The sequence below is a fragment of the Mobula hypostoma genome, chromosome 7 (genome assembly GCF_963921235.1).
Source record: "Mobula hypostoma chromosome 7, sMobHyp1.1, whole genome shotgun sequence".
Classification (NCBI taxonomy): Eukaryota; Metazoa; Chordata; class Chondrichthyes; order Myliobatiformes; family Myliobatidae; genus Mobula; species Mobula hypostoma.
In genome coordinates, this window is record NC_086103.1 from 62614925 (window position 1) to 62630301 (window position 15377).

The following is a 15377-nucleotide window of genomic DNA, read 5'->3' on the forward strand; positions in this document are numbered from 1 at the left end:
TAGTGTGTAACACACATGATAGAATTTATTAGCTGATCAACCATTGTTAACAAGGTTAATCAGCTGTGATTATATTGAATGGAGGGGAAGCCTAAGGGCCCTGGTAGACAACTTCTACTCCTGTTTTCTTGTGTTGCTGTGGCCATTCTTCCTCAAGTAGAAAAGATTAAAGGAATATTCAGTGTATGTGTTCAAAATCAGAAATGGCCTTGTTACAGTAAAAGGAGGAAAAGCTGTCTCCAGTGGCAGAAGAATTGATAACCAGAGGAAACAAATTCAGAGTAATTAGCAGTGAAACAATCAAAGGCAACATAAGGAAACATTTTCCTTTGCAGCAAGTTGTTATGATCTGGAATGCACTGCATGAAGGGGGGCAAACACAAATTCAAAAATAACTTTGAAAAGTCTATTTGGGTTTAGTCTTGAAAAGAAAACATTTACAGGGAAGGGGAACAAGCAGGGAACTGGAACCGATTAGATGGCTCTACCATAAAGCTAGCATCAGCCCAAATGATCTCATTCTGTGCTGCATTGTTCATTCTAATGATTCAATGATTGTCCATCTTGGACTACAAAAACAAATATGTGGAGCCTGAGCTAACTCTTCTTTTATTATTCTTTACAACAATATCAGATAATATTATACTATAACTAACATAAGACAATGGTAATTTAAAGTGTTAATTTAATCAATGATAACGTAAATTATCGCTGATAATGATCCCCAACTCTTCTGCACTACATTGACAACTCCATTAGTTCTGCTTCATTCACCCATGCTGAGCTCATCAATTTCATCAACTTTGCCTCCAACTTCCACCCTTCCCTTAAATTTGCTTGATCCATTTCTGACACCTCTCTTTATCAATTTCTTTGTCTTCATCTCTGGAGACAAACTATATGCTAATATCTTGTATAAACCTAGAGACTCTCACAGCTATCTTGACTACACTTCTTCCCACCCTGTCATCAGTTAAAATGCCATTCCTTGTTCTCAGCTCCTTCATCTCTGCTGCATCTGTTCCCAGGATGAGTCTTTTACTTCCAGGATAACAGAGGTGTCCTTTTTCTTCAATGGTTCCATTTTGTATCAGAGAATGTATACAATATACAACCTGAAATTCTTATTCTCCAGAGACATCCTTGAAACAGATGGAATAGAACCCAAAGAAATAATGACAGAAAAACTTAAGAATGCTAAAGACCCCTGCCCCACCCCCACGCACAAGCAGCATCAACCCTTCCCCCCCCATAACCCCCACTATTCTAGCAGAAAGCATCAGTATTCCCACCACCCACCATGCGAACCCCCAGAGAGAGACCATGGTCTATAGTCCATCAAAAAATAACTGTCGGCTCCCTCTTTCACAAACAGGGGAGAGACAGTTATCACTCCTTCCACAGTGAATGGAAGACAAACAGTCGCTGTTTCAGTGTTACAGTCACAGTCTGAAGCATTGCTTATTACTTCAGGTTCCCTGACTCGAGAATCGGCAGCAAACGGTCACTGACTATCGAAAGACAGAAAGAGTGATCACCCGAGTACAGGGGCCCCTGACAAACTCACGCGCTGTCCCAATATACCGGCACTATGCGACGCTTCAGTTCATGTCACCGGCAAGAATGCATGTCCACAGGGCCGCGCAAGGCCCCAACCCCAAGAATGGAAGCTCACTGCCATGTAGAACTGCAGTTTGCATGCTGCTGTAGGTCACAGACCCCCGACAGGACCCCAGCTGCCCTGAAAAGAAAAATTGAGACATTAAAAGAGGAAGAATTTAACCGTTTCACTGATGGGCTGGGAGAAGTTGCCCTCTAGCACCATCATCAAAGTACAGGGCTTCCTTTCCTCCACCATTAACACTCTCCTAACCCACATCTCCTCCATTTCCCAGACAATTTCCCTCAACCAAACTTCCTGCCATCGTAACAAGAATAGAGTTTCTCTTGTCCTTATGTACCATAAGCCTCTGCATACAGGACCTCATTCTCTACAACTTCTGTCATCTGCAACGGGACCCTACCACCAAACACGTTTTTACCTCCCTCCTCCCACTCTCTGCTTTCTCAAGGATCACTCTTTTGGTGATTTCTCCATTCATTCCTCCCCACTAATCTTCCTCCCTGCAAGCAGCAGAAGTGCTACACTTACCCATTCACCTCCTCCCTCATCTCCAGTCAGGGCCCCAAACAGTCCTTCCAGGTGAGACAAACTTAATCTACAAATCTTCGGCATCACCTACCATATTCAGTGCTCCTGAAGCAGCCTCCTCTACATTGGTGAGACCCAACGTAGATTGGAAGACCGCTTTGTTGAGCACCTTTGCTCTATCCACAACAGGCAGGATTTTCCTATGGTCAACCATTTTAATTTCAATCCCCATTCCCATTCCGCATGTCAGTCCGTGGCCTCCCCTACTGCAATAACGAGGACACTGTGAGGTTGGGGGAGCAACACCTTATATTCTGTCTAGTACCCTCCAACCTGATGGCATGAACATCAATTTCTCTAATATCTGGTAACTTTTCCCCCTTCCTTTCCCTCTTCTGTCATTCCCCATTCTGGCTCCCCTCTTACAGCTTCTTTTCTCCTCATCTGCCTATCATCTCCCCCCTAGTGCCCCTCCTCCTTCCCTTTCACCCTTAGTCCACCCTTCTCACATATCAGATGCCTTCCTTTCCGGCCCTTTTCCTTTTCCGCCTATCACATCCCAGCTTCTTACTTCATCCTCAGTGTCCAATCCACCCAACTTCACCTATCATCTTCTAGCTTGTACTCCTTCTCCTTCCCACACATCCCTATTCTTGTTTCTTCCCCCTTTCTTTCCAGACCTGAAGAAGGGTCTCAGCCCAAAATGTCAACTGTTTATTTCTTTCCACAAATGCTGCCTGACCAGCTGAGTTCCTCCAGCATTTTGAGTGCGTTGCTCTGGATTTCCAGCATCTGCAGAGATTTTTGTGTTTATGTAAATTTTCCTGACTTTATAAAAGGAAACAAGCACACTTTGTAATGTTCTTACAGTAGATGTGGCACTACAGCTTTCCTATAGAGATATTTTTAGAAAACACACAAGTAACATTTAAAGGGACGAATTGGTCCAAATCACCGATTTTTACAGAGAGGAAACTGTCAGTTTTAGTGGCAAGAAAATGTTCCATATGGAAGGACCAGTGTTTGCATGTCACATGAATGAATTTTGAGGTTTCAGCTGTAAAACATGCAAATATGGTAAACACATTTGATCTGCAGAACCCATGGAATTGCACATGATTACCCAGATTTTTCACACATGCTGAACACATGGATGATATCAATTGGCATACAACACCTCTTTCTACAGCACCCATCTGAAATTGGATTACCTTACTCAGATTAAGGATCTGAGATGGAGCAGATTTCCATAGGACTGTATACACTGAAGCTGTGGTGATTAAATAGTTATTTCACTATTTCTTTTTGCTTAGCATGCTCTGCAAATGATAAGTTCTGCCAGAGTACAATAGACGAGAGTCCAACTTGTAATAAAAACACTGAATGAGCTGCATATTTATTGCTCCAATTATCTCCTCAGTGGCAGTCTTGGGTTTGAGAGATGAAGATGAAGGAAATTCACAGTTTGGTTGTCATTGCAAGGAGGGGTCAACCCACAAACAATATCACACCAAGTATGCACTGGGAACCACATTGTTATCTTCAGTTCTCCAAGCTGAATTATATCCAAGGGCTAAAGCTTTTGAAGCCAAGGTTTATACTCCACAGCTAGGCTTTCCTGAGGGCTCAACCCTTGCTTGATGGCATCCAACATTGAGGAGGAGGAGCAGGCAAACTATGGAGGAGCTACTTCCAAGTGAAGTTCCATCTGAACATTGTAGCTTGGATATTCTTTTGAGCTGCATACCCAGGCAGTAAGACAGTAACTGGAAAGGGGAGCCCACCTCAGCATCATATAGGTTTGGGATTCCTTGTCTACTGCATCATTAAGAACATTCACTTGAAGTTTACTAGATATCCCCTACATACATTTGCTTAACCAATCCATGGTTTCTATCCAATTCCTTGCTACAAACATGACAAATGAAAGCAGAATATATACTAGGCATAGATACCAGTTTCCTTAGTCAATCACAAAACTGTTAGAACGCAACAACAGCACCATTTTCTAATTTTCTAAATGTGTCTCTCCATAGTAGCATTGGTTCAGAGTTGATTAAAGTCATTCAGACTCGTGTGCAGCACCGTGTCAAAGGCCTTCTGAAAAACCAAGTACACAATATCCACCAGTTCTCCTTTGTCCACGTCCCATTCCCATTCCGATATGTCAATCCATGGCCTCCTCTACTGTCGAGATGAAGCCACACTTAGGTTGGAGGAACAACACCTTATATTCCATCTGGGTAGCCTCCAACCTGATGGCATGAACATTGATTTCCCTAACTTCCATTAATGCCCCTCCTCCCCTTCTTACCCCATCCCTAATTTTCATTTTATTTATTTCTTCTTCTCTCTTTCCCTCTCACAATAACCCCTTGCCTGTTCTCCATCTTCCTCTGGTGTTCCCCTCCCCCTTTCTTTCTTCCAAGGCCTTCAGTCCTAAGATTTTTTCCTTTCTCCAGCCTTGTATCCCTTTTGCCTATCAACTTTCCAGCTCTTAGTTTCATCCGTCCCCCTCCTGTCTTCTCCTATCATTTCAGGTCTCCCCCTCCCCCTCCCACTTTCAAATCTCTTACTACCTCTTTTTTCCATTAGTCCTGATGTAGGGTCTCGACCCGAAATGTTGGCTACTTCTTCCTATAGATGCTGCCTGGCCTGCTGCGTTCCACCAGCATTTTGTGTATCTTGCTTGAATTTCCAGCATCTGCAGATTTTCTCGTGTTTGTGCTCCTTTGTCTACCCTGCTTCATATTTCCTCAAGGAACTCCAACAGATTTGTCAGACAAAACTTTCCATTAAGGAAACCATGATGACTGGCCTATTTTACTATGTGCCTTCAAGTACCCCAAAACCTGATCCTTAACAATTAACTTCAGAATCTTCCCAAACACTGAGGTCAGGCTAACTGGCCTATAATTTCCTTTCTCTTCCTCACTTTCTTCTTGAACAGTGGAGTGATATTTGTCATTTTCCATTTCTTTGGTGCCCTCTCTTTTGATGCTATGCTGGTTTTGACTTCCATTGTCAACCACAATTGCATCATCCTGCCTTTTCAATACTTCTTTTTCTTTGGGATGTATCTATCCGCGCCTTACAGATTGCTCCCAGAAACTCCAGCCATTGCTGCTCTGCCATCAACCATGCTAGTGTCTATTTCCAATTAACTTTGGCCAGCTCCTCTCTCATAGCTCTATAATTTCCTTTACTCCACAGTAATACTGATTCATATGACTTTAGCTTGTCCTTCTCAAATTGCAGGGTGGTCTATCATATTATAATTAATGTCTCCTAAGGGTTCTTTTACCTTAAGCTCCCTAATCAAACCCAGTTCATTGTGCAACATCCAGTCCACAGTTTCCATTCCCTTAGTGGGCTCAATCACAAGCAGCTCTAAAAAGCTGTCTTGTAGGTATATTACAAATTCTCTCTCTTGGGATCCAGTACCAACCTGATTTTTCCTATCTACCTGCATATTGAAAACCCCATCAATATCATAACATTGCCCTTATGACATGTGTTTTCTATATCCCAGTTGTAATTGGTAGACCACATTCAAGCTATTGTTTGGAGGCCTCTATATAACTACCATCAGGGTCTTTTAACCCTTGCAGTCTCTTATCTCTGCCCACATGGATTCTACATCTTTTGACCCTATGTCACCTATTTCTAAGGATTTGATTTCATTTTTTACCAACAGAGCCACCCCACCACATCTTCCTACCTGCCTGTCATTTCGACGGATGCAGTGTGTATCCTTGGATATTAAACTCCCACCTTCTTTCAGCCACGACTCCGTGATGCTCACAACATGATACCCACTAATTTCTAACTGCGCTACAAAATTGTCTACCTTTTCTCGTATACAGTGTGCATTCAAATATAACACTTCCAATTCTGTATTGTCCCCACATTATGCTGCAAACCATCCTACTGATTGCAATTTTGCCCCATCATCTGCCTGTCCTTCCTCATCTCACTGCACACTGCATCTAGTTGTATACTCCTGCCCATCCTCAGCCCTATCACTCTTGTTCCCATCTCCTTGCCAATTTAGTTTAAACCCTCCCCACAGCTCAAGCAAACCTGCCCGCAAGGATATTGGTCCCAACTGGGTTCAGGTGTAACCTTTTCCGGAAGAGATTCGGTGATCCAGAAATTTGAAGCCCTGCCCTGCACTAGTTCTTCAGCCACACATTGATCTTCCAAGTCATCCTATTCTTACCCTCACTGCCGCAAGGCACAGACAGCAATCTGAAGATTACTACCCTGGAGCTCCTACTTTTCATCTTTCTACCTAGCTACCTAAATTCTCTCTTTAGGACCTCCACCCTTTTCCTACCTATGTCATTAGTGCCAATATTTGCCAAGACTTCTGACTGCTGACCCTCCTCCTTTAGAGTGCCATGGACCTGATCCGAGACGTCATTGACCCTGGTACCTGGGAGGCATCCAGGTGTCTTTTTCATGTCCACAGAATCTTGTATATACTCTTCTAACCCTATTACAACTACAGTCAATTTCTCCCCCCTTTCCTACTGAGCCATAGCGCCAGACTCAGTGCCAGAGACTTGCTTGCTATAGCTCCCCCCATTTGGCCGTTCATCCTGAATGATATACTTGTCATTGAGGGGAATGGTCCCAGGGATACTCCGCATTGGCTCCCTGTTTCCTTTCCCACTCCTAACAACTGCAACTTAAGGGTGACTTCTTCAATGTAGCTCCTATCTCTCTCTCCTCCTCAGTTTCCCAACTAAGCCAAAGGTCATCGAGCTACAGCTTGGTGCACCTGCTGGCAAAGTGGTTATCCAGTAGGCCATAAGTCTCCCAGAATTCCTACCCCTCACACAAGAAACACAACACATCTCCTGGAGTATTCTCACTTCACTAACTGATGAAGAATGCAGAAGAAACTTACTTTGCCCAAGCCTGTTCTACCCTGAGTCCATTGAGCTAAAACCTTCCCATTCTAACACTGGTGCACTCCAACAATGGCCTTTCTTCTTAACCCTACCTTATTTTTATTTTCCCTCGCAAATGAATCATGATTTGCTTATACTGCAGGAAAAAGCCAAAAGCCTGTGAGCATTCCTTTTAAATCTCTCGTACTGACCTGTGTGTAGTCTCCTCTCTCAATTCAACTGGGCCGCCAGTAAAAGCGGAAAGCCCACAAACAGTCCTTTTTAAATCTCTCATCCCGACCTGGGTGAAGCCTCCTTTCTCGATTCATTTTGGGTCACTGGAAAAGCTATTTATTTACACTGGAAAGTGAACTCTAATTGCTGAATAGAAGTATGTCATGTTGCAATCAAGAGTCCTGGATAAACCAGACTCCCAAACTTCATTTCAGTATGGTTATGTGCACAAAATCACATTCAAAAAAAGATTGATTATCAGCAATTACTCAGGAACCTCTAACACCTGACCTAAAAATGGGTATCCTCCTCTTAATTAAGCTTGCAGTTTCTTAAGACAGATTGAATTCCAGTTCTGTGTGTAATAAGAGGATATATTTGCTGCCATATCAGTGATAACATCAAATCATCTTCCTTGCCACCATTTAAGCTAGTATACAGTGGAATCCAGTTTGGTGTTGACAAACCAACAGTCAGTCCTTCATAGGCTCAAATAGCCAGGAATCACCAGGTACAAGTTCCTCAAGGATTCCCAGATGAGCAATCGTAGCTTTCCACCAGCTTTGCTGAGGTCAGCAGCGGATCACCTTGCAGGATTATTAGACAGCTGCTTTATTTGGAAAGTAGCGGTGGATTAAGGTATAGGGGGAAGGGAGAGAAATGAATAAAATATATTATTGTATCGGGGGGTGTTTCATCACCCTTATTACAATTGGCATTTAATTTTCAATTATACTGTATTTCCATTTCAGTCCCCAGGCCTTCCTTGTCAATGTAATAGCTTGCTATGAAGCTTCAATGCTCTTTAATGCAAGATTAAGTAAGTTGCGCTATGTAGCAAAGACTGTTAACGCAGCCAGGATTTGTGTATGCATTCAGGATTGGCAAAGAACAGGTCAACCACATCACTATTCTTGATCAAGATGATGCTGCGAATTGTGTCTAGTGTAGTTTCCTGATCTTTCCCTTAATTTTCCTAATTGAAAGAGAACTGTTTTTGTGACAGAATGAAAACCTCTAAGTAACTTCCATCATACCTAATCTTAGAGCTGTCCCGTTATCTGAACCTCTGCTTCAACAGATGTATTGTAACTCAGTGATCCATGTTGGTGCTATGCCTATGTTTCTCCTTTAATTACATGTAAATAGGAATAGGCCATTTGGCCCTTTGAAGCTTCTACCATTCAGTAAGGCTTTGCTTGATCCATGACTTAATGCTATCTGTTGATGGATATTCCACACCTCCAAGGTGCATGATATGATGGCTCACAATGAACCTTGAAGATGAAGTCAAATGTGGACAGACATTAAGACATTGCTAACTCTGCAATAGCACTAGCAAATGTCAACCATGTTATAGAGGCAGGAAGACTAAACCAGATAAGAATGATGGATTTGCTTACTGCAAAAACCAAAAACGTTTTTACAACCAACCAGAAGTTTCTTAGTTACCATTGGTAATCATAGCATTTTATCATTTTTTTAATATTTAAATTAATTTAAATTGCTCAACAATAGTGAGGGGAGCTCGATGTAGCACATACCCCATTAAAGTTAAACCTTAGGGTGCAGTTCTTGCATTCCAGATGTCATTTAATAATATGGTCAGACAACAAACAAGGGTGAATTGAGTATTAGACATCCTGGGCGGTAATGGCATTTCCTGTCTGCCTAGTAGCATTACGCCTACAGTGTAAGTTTTGTGTTTAATATTTAATATGAATAGCCCAGATCAAACAAATTGAGTGAAATGACAAAAGTATTATGAAAATTATCCCATAAACTTTTTATTTTATTTTTATTATTAGGATACAGTGCAGGGTAGACCCTTCTGATCCTTTGAGTCACGCTGCCCAGCAACCCCCGATTTAACCCTAGCCTAATCATGGGACAATTTACAAGGACCAATTAACCTACCATCTGGTACATCTTTGAACTGTGGGTGGGAAGCAGAACACCCAGATGAAACCCATGCAGTCACGGGGAGAACATACAAACTCCTTAGAAACAGCTGGGGGTATTGAACCTGGGTCGCTGGTACTGTAAATCATTGTGCTAACCACTAAGCTCCCTTGCCGCCCCATTCTATAACATTCCAGTGGATTGTGTAAGTTTGTTAGTAAATTTGTATCTTTAAAAATTATCTGTAAGCATCCTGGATTGCCGAAGTTATCTTTAGTTTAAGCTGCTTAACTTCAAGCTGTGTTTGTGTTGTTGCCAGCTGTCTACAATAAGAACCAAGAAATTCCAGGGAGCTCCTCCGAATCCACTTCAGTAATTTATGTCAGGGATTAAGAAGCGATCTTCTCCCTTTTTTGTGTTAAAAAAACAATTGCTTCCACCTCTCGTGGTGAACTCGTGAATTCGTGGCAGCAGCTTGGAGAAAATTCAGGGGCTCACTGTTCTTCCCAGTGACACATCCTAGTGGATTCTGCAAGTTTATTTTGGGATTGGTCCTGATGTGGTCAGTGTGTCAGCAATCAATGGAGGAGCACAGCACGGCAAAAAGGCCAACATATGTGCAGGCATGATCACAGACTCACAGCTGTGCATCTATTATTGGACACACAGTTTCATAATATAGTGGTTATGCTAATAGAGATTGATGTGACTGCCTTTGTGGATTATGGGTCTTTCAAGATATGCACTGAACATAGATAAACATGGGTTTACCTGCTGGGGTATAAGTCGGGTAAATGTTCAAGGACTAATACTTGAACTAAATAACATTTGTCACAATGTAAAAGAAGGATGGCACAATACTGTGAACAAGTGCAGTGGCCCCTGATCAAGACAATGAGGAAACATAATTTTTGTTGTACATTATTTGCAATTCTCTCTCTCTCTCTCCCCCCCCCCCACTCTCTCTCTATCTCTATCTCTCTCTCTCACTCTCACTTACTCATTCACTCACTCACTCACATGCAATCTTTTCTGTTATTAACTACCCACATTACTTTCAATCACTAACTGTCAAGATATGGACACGAAGTCTATATCATTTTAATTAAAGGAGAGTTATAATAAATATTGCATATATAATTTTCATTGGTATGTTTTCAAAAACTGTCATTTCACCAACAATTCTCTGTTGATGCCCATCACCTCCATCTGGTAAGAAGCTGCCAACCTGTTTAGTGGTAGATACATAGTAAATAAAAGTAGCAGGTTCTTTTTTAAGTTATTTATGTAAAATACACTTCATTAGTTTAAATAATCAGCTTATTTCAGCGAGTGAATGAGAGCAAAAGATGCTGTGATATAATCGTTCAGTGAAGTGAAGAAGATATGACACTGAATGCTATATATTCAAAGGAAGTCTGTTGAAATGTAAAGTTGGGCTCCCGCTTCATTACAATCATCAAAACATCCACAATTTCTCAGTCTAACCTAGAAAATAAATGTTCTCAATGGTGAGTGGATTAGAATGTATCTGAGGTCTGCAACATGTGCCTGATAACTGAATTCCCAAGAGAAATACTGAATTAGAAAAGTTCGGAAATTGGTTTAATCAGCTGTTAAGGGAAATGTCATCAAGCAACATCATAAAGCAAGGGAAAAAATTAATTATTTTTCTTTTATTGTGAAGATGCTCTTAGTAGTTTACTTGTCATGGCTCAGGATTATTTTTGAAGTACCATATTTGATGGAATGTTACATCTTTAATTAAAATCATCACACTTTGATATACTGCATTGTCAAAGCATTTAACAATAAGCAACTTTCTACTGTTTTTTTTCCAGAGTGTGCTGGCTGTGGGGATGAGATCAGACACGGACAGTCTCTGCTGGCCCTAGAGAAGCAGTGGCATGTGAGCTGCTTCAAATGTCAGTCCTGTGGCATTGTCCTGACAGGAGAATATATCAGCAAGTATGTACGATTCTTCAGGATATAGGTTGGAAAGAATAACCCATACTCTCTTTCTAACTAAATGCATCCATCCAAATTGGATGAGCTGATTTCTACTCTATAATTAATTTACCTAATGGACAAACTTCAATTTACCATTAGATTATTAGGAGAAAGGTAGTATTTCTTTGGATTTCTTCCACCCCGCTTGAATTTTTTGACTCACAATCAGTTCATAAAAAGTCACTTTCCTGCAAAATCTCGCCAATGTGTAAATATATACAACAGACTATTTTTCAGTTTGCTCTGTAATCTCAGCATAGAAATCATAGTCCAAAATCAAAGGAATATTGATGATATGTACATAAAAGTTTGGGGGTTGAGTTTTTAAAAAACTAACTCACCTATTCTTAGGACTAAGACGTCCAAACATCTCAGAATTTCCACTCTCCTTGTGGAAGGTGTTGACAGTACTATTTCAAAGTGATGAATGTATGGGAGACTAGGAATATGGAACTACGTTCTGCTGTTCCTTAGTGTTCTCTGCACCAGTCCATTTTATTCACTTCATCATATTAGGTAGAATTCTCTGATGAAGTGGTAAGTAACATCCCAAACCATGAAATCACATCTAAATGCTTCTTACAGTGGTAATAAGGGAAATTCAACAGCCTGTATGCACATGAGGTCCTACAAAGAGGGAGGTGATAGACAACTAGTGATTCTGCGTTAGTGATGGTGGCTCATAAAAAGTAAACTTTGTCGTAAGATCTTCTGAGTTCACTTGCACTCTTAGGAGCAGTGATGGTAGTTACAGATCCTTAAGCCTGCCACAATACTCAGTAAGAATGTCGCCAAAGTTCTACATCAGCACCACTTTCCTACCCTACCTTCCTGCTGCATGGTGCTCAAGATCTTTCAAAATCTGTGTTGATTATGACCAGCTACTGATACATCCTTGTGGGGTTAAGAACTTCTAAATTTCATGGGCTGCTTAACAATTAAATTTCTCCCCATCATAAGTCCTAAAACTTGATTTCTTAACTTGACACAATGCACTTACCACCAACAAGAACTAATGCAACTTGTACATGGAACCATCAACAGCTCCAAGGAGCAAGTTAGTTGAAACCTTTGTTTTGCAGATGTGAAGTGTAAAGTCCATTTCCCTATATACTGCAGTTCACTAACTGTAGCTGTGGTGACTGTGGTTCTAGAGCAGAGGTAATATCTGTTGAACAACTTTTCCTTTTGTCATTTCGATTAGCTTCACTCCAACAGAGCTGAGGGTAAGAGGTAGTGTGTGGCATTGCAGTGATAAAAATTGAGTAGAGTATTGAGGTGATAATGTTTGACAGCAATCTTCAAAACATCAAAGTAAATGTTTTGTCAAAGTATGTATATGTCACCATATACTACCTGGAGGTTATTTTTTCTTGCGGGCAATTACAGGAAAATAATGAAATGCAATAGAATTTATGATAATCCATAGCAATACCCACAAAATGCTGGAGGAACTCAGCAGGTCAGGCAGCATCTATGGAAATGAATACACTGTTGACATTATGGGCCAAGACCTTTCTTCAGGACTGGAAAGGAAGGGGGAAGATGCCGGAATAAAAAAGTAGTGGAGGGGAGGGAGGACTAGCTGGAAGGTGATAGGTGAAGCCAGGTGACTGGGAAGGGTAAAGGGCTGGAGAAGAAGGAATCTGGCAAGAAAGGAGAGTGAACCATGGGAGAAAGGGAAGAAGGACGGGTATCGGGGGAGATAATAGGCAGGTGGGGAGAAGAGGTAAGAGGCAAGAGTGGGGAATAGTAAAAGAGGGAAGGGAGGAGTGAAAAAATTGCAGGAAGGAGAAATTGATGTTCATGCCATCAGGTTAGAGACTACCTAGATGGAACATGAGATGCAACTTCTCCATGCTGAGAGTGGCTTCATCATGACAAAAGAGGAGGCCAAGGACCAACATGTGAGAACAAGAACGGCGAAAGGAAATAAAATGGTTGGCCACTGGGAAATTCTGCTTTTGGTGGATGGAGCAGAGGTGCTGGACAAAGTGGTCCTCCCATTCACAACGGGTCTCACCAAAGTAGAGGAGGCCCTGTCGGATTACTGGAAACAATAAACAATCCCAGCAGATTCACAGGTAGAGTATTGCCTCACCTGTAAAGACTCTTTGAGGCCCTAAAATAGAGTTCAGGGAGGAGGTGAATGGCAGATGCCAGGTGAAAGATTACTGGGGAGGAATGAATGGACAAGGGAATCAGGGTGGGAGGAACTCCTGCAGAAAGCAGAGAGTGGGGGATGTAGATAAAGATGTGTTTAATTGTAGGATTGCATTGAAGATGTTCGAAGTTGCAGAGACTGATGTGTTGGATGCTGAAGTTCATAAGGTGGTAGATGAGTTCAAGAGGAATTATATCCCTGTTAAGGCGACAGGAAGATGGGGTGAGCCTTGTTTTCTGGAAAATGGAGATAAGGGTGAGAGCAGCATTTATGATGGATGAAGGGAAACCCCAATCTTTGAAGAAGGAGGACATCCCTGATGTCTTGAAAGGTAACAAATGCAGCAGAGACAAACAAATTAAGAAAAGGGAACGACATTTTTACAGGAGACAGGGTGGGAAGAGGTATAGTCAAGATATCTGTGGGAATAGGTAGGTTTATAAAAAATGTCAGTAGGCAGTGTGTCTCCAGAGATGAAGACAGCAAGATAGGGAAAGAGGAGAGAATTGTCAGAAATGAACCAACAACATGGTGGAAGTTGGAGGCAAAGTTGATGAAATTGACGAGCTCAGCAGGTGTGCATGAAGTAGCACTAACAAGTCATCAATGAGCACGGGAAGAGTTGGGAGGCATTACCAAGGAAGGTTTAGAACATGGACAGTTCTATGTAGCCAGCAAAAGGCAGGCATAGGTGGGGCCCATGTGGGTGCCCATGGTTACCCCTTGAGCATGGAGAAAGTGGGAGGACATGAAGAAGAAATTGTTGAGGTGAGAACCAGTTCTACCAGAAGGAGGAGGGTGGTGGTGAAGGCGTACTAGTTGATAAGCTATGCATAAATAAAGACTGACAAGCAACTAATGTGCAAAAGAAGGCAAATTGTGCAAATAATAATAAAAAATAAATAATACTGAGAACATGAGTTGTAGAGTCCATGAAAGTGATCTGCACAGAGGTTGAGTTGGGAGGAGAATTTATCAATGGAATTCAGAGGTATGACAGAAAATGCTCTCCCACAACTCATTTGCCCACCATGTTTTTGAATGGAAGCGAACTTGCATCCTTTACAGTTAGTCTCTTACCTACACTATAAATAGGGTTGTAATTAGATGATCCACCTGACATTTCACCAGACTGCCATCTTGAATATGATCCATTTACATGAATATTCTCCATGTTAATGATCCTCAATTTAACTCAGCATAATTTGCTTTTCCTAATGCCATGAGGTTTAATTATGTATAACGACCTTGTGCCCACAACCTAATTAAATAGTTTCTGGAAATCCAAATATGACATACCTTTTGGTATCTCCTTCTATACCTTATTCCATCAAAAAAACTCCTATCAGTTTGACCAACAGATACCCTTGCCACTGTGTCTCTTCACCACCCACCCGCCCCCAAATCCCGGCTCCCCATTCCTATCTGTTCACTTCCCTTTACTGGTTCCATTTTCCATCTTCTTTTTATCACATGTTCCATCATTTGCAGCCACCTATCAACACCCAGTCTCTGTTGCTATTTCCACTTTCCTTCCTTCATCTGCCTATCATCCTTCCTCACTTGGATCCATTTATCATTTGCCAGCTCTTGCTCCACCCTTTATACTGGCAATCTCTCCTCTATATTTCAGTTCAACCCAAAATATCACAATCTATTTCCTTCCACAGATGCTACCTGGGCTGCTGCATTTATCCAGCAGTTTGCTCTTTGCCCCAGATTCCAGCATCATCTGTTTCTTGTGTCTCCTGTAATCCCTTTCATTACATTTACTAACTCTTGCCTATGTTGTGGACTTTTACTTCCCCAATAGTACACATTCTTCACAAGGAACTCTAGCTTGTCAGTTAATTGCCCATGTTTAATATTCTGTCACGATGTCAATAAGCTACGGATGGTGCTGCTAGTTCAAGAGTACTAACTTGATGTGGGTCCACATTAGGTGTTCCTGTCTCAGAAGGAAGGTCTTTAGTCATAATTTACTGATTTGGTGTTTTTACTCCTACAAAACTGAGAA

The 15377-nt window shown here is 41.6% G+C and overlaps 1 protein-coding gene across 10 annotated transcripts in view; it reads left to right on the plus strand.

The window, feature by feature from the left end:
• Nucleotides 1-15377, plus strand: part of ablim3 (actin binding LIM protein family, member 3) — a 331288-nt gene that overhangs the window by 190234 nt on the left and 125677 nt on the right. For all 10 annotated transcript variants that reach the window (XM_063053520.1, XM_063053523.1, XM_063053529.1 and 7 more), the window contains one exon: nucleotides 11028-11154. In XM_063053520.1, the coding sequence (XP_062909590.1) occupies nucleotides 11028-11154 (127 nt within the window). The remainder of the gene's footprint in view (nucleotides 1-11027; nucleotides 11155-15377) is intronic.